Source organism: Acipenser ruthenus, chromosome 1, assembly GCF_902713425.1.
Source record: "Acipenser ruthenus chromosome 1, fAciRut3.2 maternal haplotype, whole genome shotgun sequence".
NCBI classification, from domain to species: domain Eukaryota; kingdom Metazoa; phylum Chordata; class Actinopteri; order Acipenseriformes; family Acipenseridae; genus Acipenser; species Acipenser ruthenus.
Window position 1 is genome coordinate 29,142,848 of NC_081189.1, and position 13,706 is coordinate 29,156,553.

Below are 13,706 nucleotides of genomic sequence, written 5' to 3' on the forward strand. Positions count from 1 at the left end.
CACATGGGATGCCGCAGCACTCCTGTAAATAAATGTATCCCTCAGGCTGGGAGGGGTGCTTTGTGAAGCGTTAGGAATTCTGGACTCATGAGAATATTCCAGTATGGTTTGCAGCCTCCACCAGAGGCCCCTGGTCCTTCATTTTGGAACTATTGTTCTGTGTACAACAATCTAAAATACATTATACAGCTTGTATCAAAACTCCAGAGAAACTGGACAGTTTATGTACAAGTTCCATTTATTTATTTATTTTTATATTGATTTATTTTTATATATATATATATATATATATATATATATATATATATATAGACATACACAGTGATCAAATTCACACACTTACCCGGGTACAATTTACTTGCATTGTATCCTCTCACATATACATTGATGATTTCTTGGTCATCCACCCAGTAAAATGCATTGCGTGACAGATCATATGCAACTGCCCCTGGTGAACCACTTATTGCCACAAGAATCTCATACTTTCCCGTCCGAATGTTCAGAAGACCCAGGTTTTTATCTTGTGCTGTTAAAAGGAGTGTGGGGTTTTCTGTGAAAAGACCAAACAAACTATTTTAACCACCACATTTGGCCAAATCTAGAACTTGGATATTAAATGTTAGAGAGAACCAAGGGTTTTAAAATCTTAATTTCCATAGACTAGAGAGTTAAACTACACTGCAAAAGCAAGTTGCAAGCCACCTATTTCAGAAGACTACATTTCTTAAATCAATCATTCAAAACAGCTACAACAAGCTGCCGTTTCCAAATAAACAGAAATGATGCCCAAAAGTTTACTGTAAGTTTTAGAAGCATAAAAACAATCTTAAAATACCATAACAAGTACTTGTAGATTGTATTATACACAGAGCCATGCTGGCAGTGATCCGTGAGATTCCCTAAACACAAAGTAGTCCCCATATTAAAACCATGAGGAACCACTTGTCTAAACAGCACTAAATTACATTAGTGCTGTTCAGACAAGCTTAATATAAACTAACAAGTACTTTACCTCAAAGCAATGTCAGAAGAGACAGTCAACAGTGAAAACCCTTAAAGCTATACTGTAGATGAGAAATGTTAGCACCTTCAGATCAAGATACTACTCTACAAAAGGACAACAAGCAATGGGTTACCTTCAGCCATACAGAGGGTTCCTTGATGAAGCAGATAGCCCTTCACACAGCTGCAGACAAACGAACCAACTGTATTGCTGCAAAGCTGGGTGCATGGATCATATGGCAAAGAGCACTCATCAACATCTTTATATATGAAAAAAAAAATGATCACATGATTTCCATTACACGCTGGGAATGAAAATAACCTTGTTCCTTCCTAACACACCATTAGCACCATGACAATCATAGATTTGCCCATGATGGCACAAGTCAGAGCTTTTTTGTGCCATATATTCGGTTTGGAACACACTATCAAACCGTTCCGGGATATTCAGAGGTATGTAGATTAAACAATTTTATACAGGCACTATACAGACAATCCTTTCCAGCATGTACAATTACTTGCAGGTCTGTTATTATTGGTGTTGATTATGAGTGATGTACAGAGGGAGGGCTTTTAGGCAGGTATAGATGGTACCCCCAACCAAACAGACTGCAATGTTGAATATTTGCATATTACCATAATCTGACACTTCACCTGATGCCTGTCCTGCATTAAAACAGCTTACTATTTATTTCAGTGCAGGATTTGCAGAAAATATCAATTGTATGGATCAGTACTGTAACTTATTATGTTATACAGTACTTGCCTGTACCATGTAGGCTTTTAAGAACATCTACACTACCTTACCTTGAGCTTTCAGAGTAATAATTAGGCAGGGCTCTGAACAGACAAGCATTAAACACAGGACTTCACAATGCACTGAAACATTTGTCATTCAAGTCTCAATTCCATTGCCTCATCAGGGAAAGAGCCAATACCAAAAATACCACACTTGTGTTATAAAAAGACTAACGCAGAGGGAACAGTACTATAAATTATCTCTGCTTTAATTATGTTCTGTAAATTCAAAGCAGGTTAAAACAGGTAAATGAATGGAACATACCCTCGCATGCCCTGTCGTCTCCTGGTTTCAGCATCCAGCCTTCAGTACATCCACACCGAGCCCCCCATGGAACGTCTTCACAACTCTGATTGCAACCACCGTTATTATTAGTGCAAACATAACCTACGCAAAGAGCACATAGTTTTGTAAAAGTCACTTGTCAGGGAGACTAATCTTTGAGACTCCCGATAACAGCACATTAGAACCATGACAGAATCCCTACTTTTGTGCAAAGTGTTGAAGAGGTGACAATTCTGATTCCACATGAAGACATATACTGCTCTAACACATTGAGTTTAAGGATTTATTTATTTATTTTATTTATTACTAGCAAGGCATTCTATTTTAGTAAAATGCAGTTGCTGTAGCATCATGGTCCCTGTGTCAATATGGATTGATTATGTGTGTGCAAGCATGCCGTTTCTCAAGCACCACTTTGTAATGTTTTATAATTGACTGACTCATTTGCAATTTACTGCATCTCTTGCAAATCTATAGAGAAAATATTTTTTTTATTAGTCTAGTTCAAATCATCCTCCACAATATGCAGTGATTACCGCAGGTAGCTGGCTCATCTCTCCCATCTGTGCAGTCTGCCTTTCCATCACACATCTTGTCTGGTGATAAACATTTCCCATCAGAGCACCTAAGGTCTTGCTCATTGCACTTCCCTGAAAAAAGAGAATTCAATTTAAGAATTATACAGCAAATGAGCAGATCAAATGTGAACTACCATTTCTTTTTACAAAGTATGCAATATTTCTGAACGTGAAAATCTGTGATAAACCAGTTTATTTTTTATTCTTAGCTTAAGTTTGTACATTTTAGGTGTCTTTATGGGCAGTGTGGTCTGGTTACGGTCTGTATTTCTCTGTTAATAGGGCTTGCATCAGCACATCCCTTTTCTGAAGATAATCTGGGTAACCCAAGTGCTGTTTTGCTTGATAACAGTTGGGGTTTGTTACGCTCTGTTAAAAGCACAGAACTGCAGTATAATTGAGTGAATCAATTACAGTAATGAGGTATAAAACATCAGGACAGCATACCACAGCTTTCTTCATCAGAATTGTCAGTGCAGTCATCAACGCCATTGCATCGCAGATCCTGACCGATGCAGATTTTGTTCTGGCATTTCCACTCCCCTTTGAGACAGGTCTGGTTTTCAAGACAGTTCACTTCATCAGAGCCATCATCACAATCAGGGTTATTGTCACAAACAAGCAAACTGTCCACACAGTGGGAGTGATCTCTGCAGTCGAACTCCCCTTTCTTGCAGGCTGAGACACAAGGAGAATGGTAGTTTAGCACAGGAAAAAATGAATGCATCCCATTCATCTTTGAGAATAGTTTAAATATTTCATACTGAAATAGGGTGGCAACAAGTCCAGGTTTGACCAAGTCTAGGAATCGACAAGGTGAGAGATCCACACCTTGTGAAACGCATACAATTCTACTATACCCGTATAATAACAAATACAATCTTACTTTTCAGATTTCTCTTAGACTCTTACCATTTGTTTTACTGTTTTGGGTCCAGTAAATATCAATGATGTAACAGCCTCCAATAAGCTGCCTGTATTACTAACTAACAAGATATTCATTCACAAGACATTCCAACTATGACGCAATTTAATTCTCAATATAACAGAATTCGCTGTACTAGTGAGTGAGAATTGTATAGTGCGAATAGTCTGAGTCTGTGCAAAGGATGGCAACTCTAAACGTACACTTCACAGGGACTGGGGAGTAGAGTATTGATTTATTCGCAACAGCGAGAATAGTTACAATTAAACTGAAAGAAATTTCATACTAGTTAGACATGTGACTTTTTCCAGACATTCTTGCTGTAGTAAACACGTTACTTTGAGCCTGCTAGCCGCCTATGGAAAGCAGACATTTTTAATTTGGTGTCCTCCTCAAGCACCAGCAAGAGACATGCCCCCATTTTTAAAGGTAATCTATTAAGAAAAAAAAAAAAAAAAAAGTATTTTGTAGAGTGCCACCATCTTAACGACTATCGAGCTAACAAAAGAGGACAACCCATTTGCCGTGCCTGCTCTGGTTGGAATACAAAGCAATTACTCGTAACCGGAGAACCTGTCGCAAGGAGGAAAGGTTCTAGTTATATCCAGTTTCATCAGTCTGTCCTTTATTGTCTGCTTCAGTCCAATTATACCAGTACTGTGTCCAAATACTTAAACCGTGATAAATGAACGTTTTTTGCAGAATTATTTTAAGTTAATTTAAATGTACAACACGTAGTATCCAGATCAGAACTTGTTTGTGCGGTTTCTTACAAAAGGGATAAAGTACCTGTACAGAAAATTAACTATGATCTGTCAATTGTTGCCCTCCCCCTACAAAATATATATATATATAATTTTGACATATACATACCACAATCCAATTCATCCGAGCCATCCATGCAGTCACTATGCCCATCACAGTGCCAGAAGCTGGCAATACATTTCGCATCATCACATAACCATTTATCACCATTGCACAGCTCACCTAGTAAAAATAATGACATATTTGTTCATGGGGCTAAAATTAATTGTACGCATGAAAAAAATAAGAAAAAAAAACACAGAAATTAAGGATCTTAATCAACAGTAAAAATGATGTTGTCGACACATGCAATAATAGATGATTAACAACACATGACTTTAGGAATAACACTAAAAACAGGATAACTCACCTGGTGAAGAATGTCCCATAAATTCTGGAAGAAGCCAGAACGTAAGAATACATTGTAAAACTAACCACTGCTCCATGTCTGCGTTTGAACTTCATGAGTTTGATTAAACAGCGTGCGCCTCTAGACAACGCTTTATAAGTTTGTAAATTGTATAATTAGCAATTAATCTAGTTGCACTCCCGTGTGGTTCCATTTGCAGAGAAACGTCGCTTAAATGGCACAAAACAACGTTGAAGAAAATAATTTTCCAACAATGGGAAGTAAAGGTTTTAACCAATTAAAATTCCAAAATATTGGGAATCAATTGTAATTAAAATCCAGCTATTTTCTGACGTCAGAGGCAGATTCTCAACATTAAATAATTGTACTTGTTTATTTATTTATTGTATTTACTAAAGATAATCATAATTGCAGTCTTGCGATGATTTTTTTCTTTTTTTTTTCCCTGTAGTGTAGATGAATTGTTAAAAAATCAAATAAAATCTATACAGTACAGACAGTAGATTGTGCGAGTTTCGACCTGGTTGTTTCGAGTCACAATCGCATTACACTCCACAGCTGTAAGTGTTACTGTATACTGTAAATCCAGGCTCAAGGTAGTACAGCATCTTATTGCTAAGTTTGTCACGGGTATGTATTTATTTCATTGGGTGTTACCACTGTATTTTTTTTACTGTACGGTATATGAATGCAACATGAATTAAATAATGATTTGTACAGAACTTCAGCTAGATTTACGGTGTACAAAGTGCGAGCTGCTTCGCCTCGCCCAGGGTAGTGGGGTCGCAATTAATGCGCGGGTAAAAACTTAAAACTACATCACATTCATTAACATTTGCTCGATGTTCAATATAACAGAGAATTCCATGCGAAAAGCTTTTCATAGAAATTGTGTGTGGTCTTGAATGATCACCGCTGATTTACTTATGTAGACAATGCATTGCTGAAAAACATTTAATAGTGATACGATTAATTAAAGGGAAGAGCTAATAAAACCAATTATAAAATAAGTATTAATAAAATGTAATAATAATAATAATAATAATAATAATACATTAAAAAAAAAAAATTCTGCTATTTCAACACAATTAACAGTGTTCCACCAAGGTCTACAAGTTGTGGGAGTCTCCTGATAATTATCAGAAGAGAAAGTCTGGCTGTAGTGCACATAGCTTTATTTGGCCACTTCAGAACCACTGTGCAATTAGAACGTGTATCGACCATTGTCTTCTGGGCATGTCTAGAAGTGTAAAACTGAAGCTTTTAACTTGTGATGGGGGGGGTAGTTGTTTGGCAATACTATATATATATATATATATATATATATATATATATATATATATATATATATATATATATATATATAATTTCTTAGCAGACGCCCTTATCCAGGGAAAATTACAGTTGTTACAAGATATCGCATTATTTTTACATACAATTACATTATTTATTTATTTTTACAAATTTTTACATACAATTATCCATTTATACAGTTGGGTTTTTACTGGCGCAATCTAGGTAAAGTACCTTGCTCAAGGGTACAGCAGCAGTGTCCCCCACCTGGGATTGAACCCACAACCCTTTGTTCAGGAGTCCAGAGCCCTAACCACTAACCTCCACCAATATATATATATATATATAACCTACAATTGTTATAGGCTGGCCAGTGGGAGAGATTAGTGTGGCGGCTGTATAACTTCCTCACAGGCTGGGTGTGAACCCTTTGGTTAAATGACCTTGACCTACACAGTGCTGAGTTAAGAGAAGAGTGCAGTTATTATTTAAAAATGTGATATGTCTGTTCCATAATATTTTGCTGTGCTATAGTGGTCTGAAAGAAAAGTACCATAAATGACCCTACACCGTATCTTTCTATCATACAGGACAGTCATATTATTTTCATTTTGACTCAGGTAAAGCCTATCAATCATGCCACAACCCAGTAGTAACTGTTCAATATATCTCCAAAATGCTAATGCATGAAAGGTGCATGCCCTAATACAAATATATAGCTTTTTAATATGATTACCAGTCTTTGTAGTTGACATTGCAGAAACACATGTCTTGGAGAGTACAATGAAGAACAAATGTCCCACCCAGTCATTCTGCATTTGTAACAAATGCATTGTATTTCGGGTAGATTTCCTTTATTAGCAGTCCACAGTACTGGCTGTCTAGCCTATTTACAATCACCACTGAGGGGGAGCTACTCGACTAATTGATGAAATCTGGTCCAGAATTTAAGGACATGACCATCAAGCATTTTGCAGCTAAGAGAGACGGAAAGCCAGAGTTTATTTACAAGAAAATATGATAACATTATGTTAATAAACTTTATTAACTTAAAAAGGGACATTTCTACAGTATTTAGTACTTTCTTGGATATTATTACGTAAAGGATTAAATAACGTTTTTGTTTTTTTTTAATATAATTTACATTAAGTTGTACAAGTGGAAACAGACATGCAACCATGTGTGTAAAACCTTTTGTTTTATGTGAACAATGATTTTCTAAACACTGTAATTGTAAATGTCAATAAACAATAATTTTAAAATAATTTTAAATAAACCGACTTCTGGAATAACACCATTTTCACAAGTGCATTTTGAATTTGGTGCTTTTTTGTTGTTGTTTTCTGTTCACTTTTACTCAGATAATGCTCATTTGTTTCCTGTCTGATAGATATCTTTTAAACCAGTTTTACATCGCCTTAAAATTGTGTTCCATTTTACTCAAAGGAATAGGGAAACGTTTTTCGTTTTTGTTTTAATTAACAACAAAAAGTAACTTTGGTATGCTAATTAGAGCAACGTTGGTAATCTCTTTTTTGAACATTTAAGCTCTAAAATAATGAATGAAATTTAACGCTCATGAAGTGTGTTGGAGTGCCGGTACAAACTGAAGTTTCTCATATAACAGTGACCAGTTCAGTCTCATTCCCACACAACAGTGGCGTGTCTTTTTGGAAATTACAGAGATTTACCATAGTGCCAATTATGCTTTATTATATGATATGTATATATCTGCTGTATATGCATACAGTGTCAAAAGTGGTAGGTACAGTATTTGTAATATTTAGAAAAGAGAATATCAGGTGAAGTTTTATTTGTGCTCAGCAGATGGCGATATTGTGACCCTACCCTACAAGCTGTACAAGGAGCCAAACTATTATTTGAAAATAATTAAATACAAATTGTAAGTAATTGAAAATAATTAAATACTGATTGCAGAAAGTAACTATTATTTGAAAATGTTTAAATATGGTTTGTGGAAAGCAACTATTATTTGAAAATGTTTAAATATGGTTTGTGGAAAGCAATTATTGAAAATATTTAAATATGAGTAAAGTAGTTGAAATACATTGAAATACTATAAACTCTTCATAAATATGTAACTGTAGCATACTGCAGCCGAATTCTTATCCTGTATTCTAAGCAGGTTAAGCCTTTTCCTTGCTAATCACTCAAAAATATCTTTTGGAAACGGCTCTATTTCAATTCGATTTAATTTGAACAATTAATTGAAATATTCAAATATTTTATTTCAGTGGGTTTATTCGAGCATATATATTTAAATATTTCAACTATTTGAAATAGTTGGTGTTTACAAATAAAATATCAAATATAGCTATATTTGTCCCAGGTCAGCACTGCTCACCCCAGAAGGTCTATGAGAAAACTAATAATGAAACCCCAAAGGACTGATTACAAGTGGTATTTTGAGATAGATGGTCTCTGTTACAGAGGGTTCACTATAAAAAGGTGGTTCTTCCATTCAGACACCCTGCCTTCTGATAGAAAGGAACGGAATTGCCTATTCTAAAACAAAAAAAAAATACAAAATCAATACAAAGGTGAAATAGTTTTCTGTTGCGCAGCTAGGGAGATAGAATTATGGATGGTGCTCAAATAGGCATATATTTTCTTTCATCAGGCAAGGCAATATAATCACACCTCCATTCTATAATGCAAACATTAGTGATTATAATAACCTATCAAGGAACCAAATAAATGTAAACGCAGTGCAGGAGACAGTGTTGTCATGTTGTCTCCTGGTTTTGGGAAGAGTTGACTGGTACCTGGCATCCTGGGGCCGGGTTTTCAAACCGTAATCTGGATCAAGTGATCCAGATTTTGTAATCCTATATTTTGTGATCGAGATTACTTTAAAAACAAAACAAATTTCCTAATAGTGATTATTTGTAATGTGGGTAGAAGTAATCCAGCAGCGACATGTCATGAAACACACAGGTCAAAACAATACAGATAACAGAAATCTGGAACACAAAATATCGGAAAATAAAATCCGGAGCACTGTTATCTAGATTAAAAATTTTGAAAAACCGGCCCCTGAGGTGCCAAATATTCCTGAAGGGCCATTCCACTCGGGTTTATAGATAACATTAAATAATTAAGTATATTTGGGCCTGACTGGGTTAATTTGTTAAATAAAAATATAACATGGCAGGAATATAGAGTTGGACTGGAAGGAGCAACTTTGTCCACCCCTGGTTTAATCTGCTGCTAAATTGCTTACATTATTTCAGCATCCATAGCTTTATAAATGCAATGATAGATGTAGTGGTAAGTCAGTTAGACAAACATATCTAATTCCTTCATTGCTGACCAATTGAGGTACCCAATTCTGTCAGCTGCTTTTTCAGTTAATTGATTGTAGTGGATTATTGTAAATGTGTGATTATTTGCTTGAATAAATTCATAATTGCAGCTCAAACTGGGATGATCAAGTGGACAACTCAGAAGCAGAAACTACCCTTGCACACCTTGCAGATTGCTGCACAAACCTCTGCTGTGTACTTTACAGCCACCTGATAACGGTTGTTATGAAAACAAACCCCTGCCTGTGTGGTTGCTAAACAGCACAAAAGCTTTTACCAAGAGCTTCTATACAGCATAGCCCTAGTGGACCGTGAGTTGAATATATTACATATTTACTGGTTTAAAATGTCTGTCGTACTTTCTAGGGAACAGAGGCCATACTTTCCAAATAGGACTCTTCCGCACACCTACTGTGGTAAGAGAGTTTTAAAAAGCTTTTACAACATGTTTTTCTTGTGATCTGCTGTTTATAATGAAAATGACATGGAATTGTTAATCAAATTAATATATATATATATATATATATATATATATATATATATATATATATATATATATATATATATATAGTTACTATAGTATATATAATATATAGGAAGAAGAAGAATTAATCAAATAACAGTAATTTCCAGTTAAAAAAAAATAGTGTTACTAAGGATAATGGGTGATAACCTAGTAAATATTCCTGGCATAAACATGTAGTGCCATGTTTTTAAAGCATTAACTCTTATATTTAATTAATTGTTGCAATTTCACAATAATGTTACAAAATTAAAAAATAACCCCCCCCCCAAAAAAACAGTTTGAAAGACCTCAGATTATATTACTTGATTGTTTGGTTCTAGTTATATACTGTACATTTAACTACATTTAACTGAATTTTAAGAAATTAGACTTTGTGGACTTTGTCGACCAAACAGACATGGATGTAAATACCAATTTTATTTTATTTTTCAGTTGTTTTATTTTCCTGTAATAAAAATGATTAAAAACATAAATCTGGCTATTTTATACTGTACCCTGGCACATAAAAAAATGTAAAACCTGTTTTACCCCCATTCAGAATGCTTGCTTAATGAATATCATGGTATTCCCAAATAGATCATTTGCTCTTCAAATATGCCAGGTATCCAATAAGTCAGACATCATAGGCAATATGATAAACTGTATTATACTACTTAGGATGGTCACACCCCATTGACTGTACACAACACATCAAATGTGTTCCTCTTTGCTTATAGACATTTCACACCTGAAATAGAGATACAACCAATATTAACATGTATGCCTATGGTGCCTGACTTCTGGGACTGCCTGTATACAGTATAGGAATTTATTAAGGAAGCTGTCTCATTTTGCCCCCTTCTGAAATGGGTTTCTGCAAAAGTGAGATGACTCACTAGGCAGGATAAAAGGGTTTCAGCAGATTCAAAGTGGAAATAATGTCTGGCAAACGTACTGTAAGAGAAAAACAAAAAACATTAAGGGGACTTGCAATGCTCCGCCTTTAACGGATGTGAGGAATACTGCATTTGTTTTACTGTATGTGGCTTTTCTTGCAGATTTATTTTCTTTCATGCACAGGTGTTGCGGAGGAGCAGGTTGACGGTCACACTCTGGCTCTCTTGATGCCACAGGGGTGCTTTAAACTGTTGCGACTAAAACAGAAACTGATACAAAGTCTATCTAAACAACAAGAGCAATACATCAGTTAAGATCACTGGTCCTTTAAGATTCACTAGCAGGACTTTTAAACAACATACCATTGTGTTTACAGGATTCCTTTACCCAGGACACCATACATACCGGCAAGCCCATAAGCAGCACTTGTACTACAATGATTTTAAGACAAGAACAGCTATCTATACTATTGAAAAGGTTAAATGGCAAGCAAAGGAATGCTCTGATAGAGTGTCTGCGAGGAATGAATGTGAACCCAAAGAACAGGGAAGGAATGAACACTCTGCTCAACACTCCGCAAGATTTACAACCACTAATGTGAGCGTTTAGCATGTCTGCATTAGTTATAGATTTTGGGACGCTGAAAGGATTTTGGCCTGTGGGGATGAAAAAAAATATACAGTAGTGGGATTTTGCACAAGATGTATCTACAGGTTGACTAATTACAAATTGCCACCCTAGAGTTTCTCAAAACAGGGAAAATGTTTTGTACATACATAACATAACTTCTTGCATGTGGTTCGTTTTTGTAACTTTCAGTTAGATAACCCATATTTAAATTCAGCTCACTCTGGCAGACTATATTAGTAAAGCTGACAGAAATGATATTTTGTTTCTAAAGTACATAATAAATTGGGCATCCTGTATTGGCAACAAAGTATTAATTACATAGTTATGGAGACATTGACTATCTCTCAGCCTTTCAATCTCAAAATTGTTATTTTATTGTTACATAAAAGAACGTTTCAAAGTTGCTGCTAAGAGAAGTTCCTCTGCTTTTCCTCAACCTAAACTGGTTTGCCTTATGACAGGCGCCTGGGCTCTATAAATTGCTGTCTTTGTCATCCATGTTGATTAATAATAAGTAAGGGACCTAATAAATAATTAATGAGTAAGGGCCCTTAACAAATCTACACAATAAAGCACTCCGAGTAAAAGATGAGTATGATCAATAGATAACACAACAGCTTAAATAACTTAGAGAATAAATCATCTAGACAATGATAGACAAATATTAGCCCTTTTAATATTGTGGTACCAGCTCATTTAAGAATTACATTATTTAACTCATTTAAAGTTGCATTGGCACTGGTCCTTCACAGCACTCAGGTCCTTTAATCATCAATTAATACTTTTTTAAAATGTGTTTGTTGTTGTTTAAAGCTTAAACCACCATCATGTGAATCACAGAAAGCCACTGGCGCTACCACCACCATGCAAGAGAAGGAATCTAGGTGCTCCCCAGCTTCTGCACCGGCTACCACCAGAGGAATGGGAACAGCCGTGGAGAAACTAGAGGACTATGCTTTGAATAGACAAGGCAGGACTATTTACAATGTACAAAGTGGCCTTGTACCCAATTATTGTGGGCATGTCCCAGGTACGGTACAGTACACATGTTTTCAAAAAATAGTTCTCAATAATTGGGTATTGCATTTAGTAATGCTTTCTTGGCCTGAGACTGAAGCTGTACAGATAAAGCATAGCAACAAGGGAAGAGCATAATAAAGCATGCAAAAATATTGTGCCCAAAATGTACTATGTTAATCGTTTCTCCATTAATGGAATTACCATAGGGTATACAGTAGATGTATACTATGTCGGCCCAAAGATTTTTTTTTCCTACAGTATCATCTTTCAATATTTATCACATTTCTTAAATGTGAAACCGCTTCCATATTAAATATTTCATTTGTGGCCTTCACAGGTTGGCAACATTCCCATCTTTAGACACTTAGACCTACTTTTTTCTCGCTTGGTTCTACATAGAAAAAAAGGATTTGATTGATTGAAAAATTCAAAAGAAATTATTTTCTCATTGCAGGTCAGAAGTTTGTGTTTGGAAGAACCTGGGGAGCGAGCACCGTTAACACTTTGGGATTCGGGCATCAGAGACCTTTCCAGTGGACGTCTCTCTTTTGACTCTTGAGCAAGGACCAAACTTCATTTTGTTTTAAAGGCAATATTTTGAAATATCTGTTTAGAAGAAAAGCTGTGTTCGAAACTAAAATAAGAATCTCTCTCAGTCTCTTGTATGTTTATAAGTGATTGGAGGCTATCTCTAATGAAGTTGAGAGTGTATTTCTCACACTCTCTTTGCTGTGTCTATACCACACCAGTGCGAGAAGATACAAAAGTTTGTTTATGTAGATTGTGTTATGGTTTAAACGTTTAGAATTATTTGTCACTGACGTTCTGATTGTGTGATCTACACTCTCAGTGACATTATAGTGTAGTTGCTGATAATAGGTTACAATGGTGATGTGATCATTTTTAGAATGCAGTTTAGTCATGTGTCTTGGTTACAGTCCCTTTTCTGTTCAGTTTTCATCTGCTTTGATTCACCAGAATTACAGGTGGGTTATGATTCCCCACAACCAAACAAATGTTTCAATCAACATTGAAAACTCTGGAAAAACTCTGGCTGGTTCATTTACTCCAGTAGGTGGCAAGGTCACTGCCGTTGGAAATATGTACAGCAAAAGGAACTACAAAGAATTTAGAATTTTAAAAACATCTTCATAATAATAATAATAATAATGTTTCTTAGGATTTGGAAAAATAAAACTCAACTGGCATTTACATGGAGGTGTTTTTATCCAGTGTTGGTGCATGCTGCTAATATTAAAAGTAAAAAATATC

General features: G+C 35.5%; 2 protein-coding genes across 4 annotated transcripts in view; one reads left to right on the forward strand and one right to left on the reverse strand.

The window, feature by feature from the left end:
* LOC117411697 (low-density lipoprotein receptor-related protein 2-like) overlaps positions 1 to 4,883 on the reverse strand; it is a 38,160-nt gene extending 33,277 nt beyond the window's left edge. For all 3 annotated transcript variants that reach the window (XM_059023053.1, XM_059023051.1, XM_059023050.1), the window contains exons 1-7: positions 4,764 to 4,883; positions 4,463 to 4,576; positions 3,112 to 3,342; positions 2,623 to 2,736; positions 2,066 to 2,188; positions 1,137 to 1,262; positions 344 to 550 (exon numbers count right to left, since the gene is read on the reverse strand). In XM_059023053.1, coding sequence (XP_058879036.1) covers positions 344 to 550; positions 1,137 to 1,262; positions 2,066 to 2,188; positions 2,623 to 2,736; positions 3,112 to 3,342; positions 4,463 to 4,576; positions 4,764 to 4,839 — 991 coding nt within the window. In that variant the 5' untranslated portion in view covers positions 4,840 to 4,883. The remainder of the gene's footprint in view (positions 1 to 343; positions 551 to 1,136; positions 1,263 to 2,065; positions 2,189 to 2,622; positions 2,737 to 3,111; positions 3,343 to 4,462; positions 4,577 to 4,763) is intronic.
* Positions 4,884 to 9,659: 4,776 nt separating this feature from the next.
* On the forward strand, positions 9,660 to 13,625 carry LOC117411695 (uncharacterized). Its single transcript, XM_034019374.3, has 4 exons — positions 9,660 to 9,798; positions 11,161 to 11,381; positions 12,228 to 12,444; positions 12,889 to 13,625. The coding sequence occupies exons 1-4, from the start codon at positions 9,729 to 9,731 to the stop codon at positions 12,984 to 12,986; spliced, it is 606 nt and encodes a 201-aa protein (XP_033875265.3). The 5' UTR covers positions 9,660 to 9,728; the 3' UTR covers positions 12,987 to 13,625.
* Positions 13,626 to 13,706: the final 81 nt, after the last annotated feature.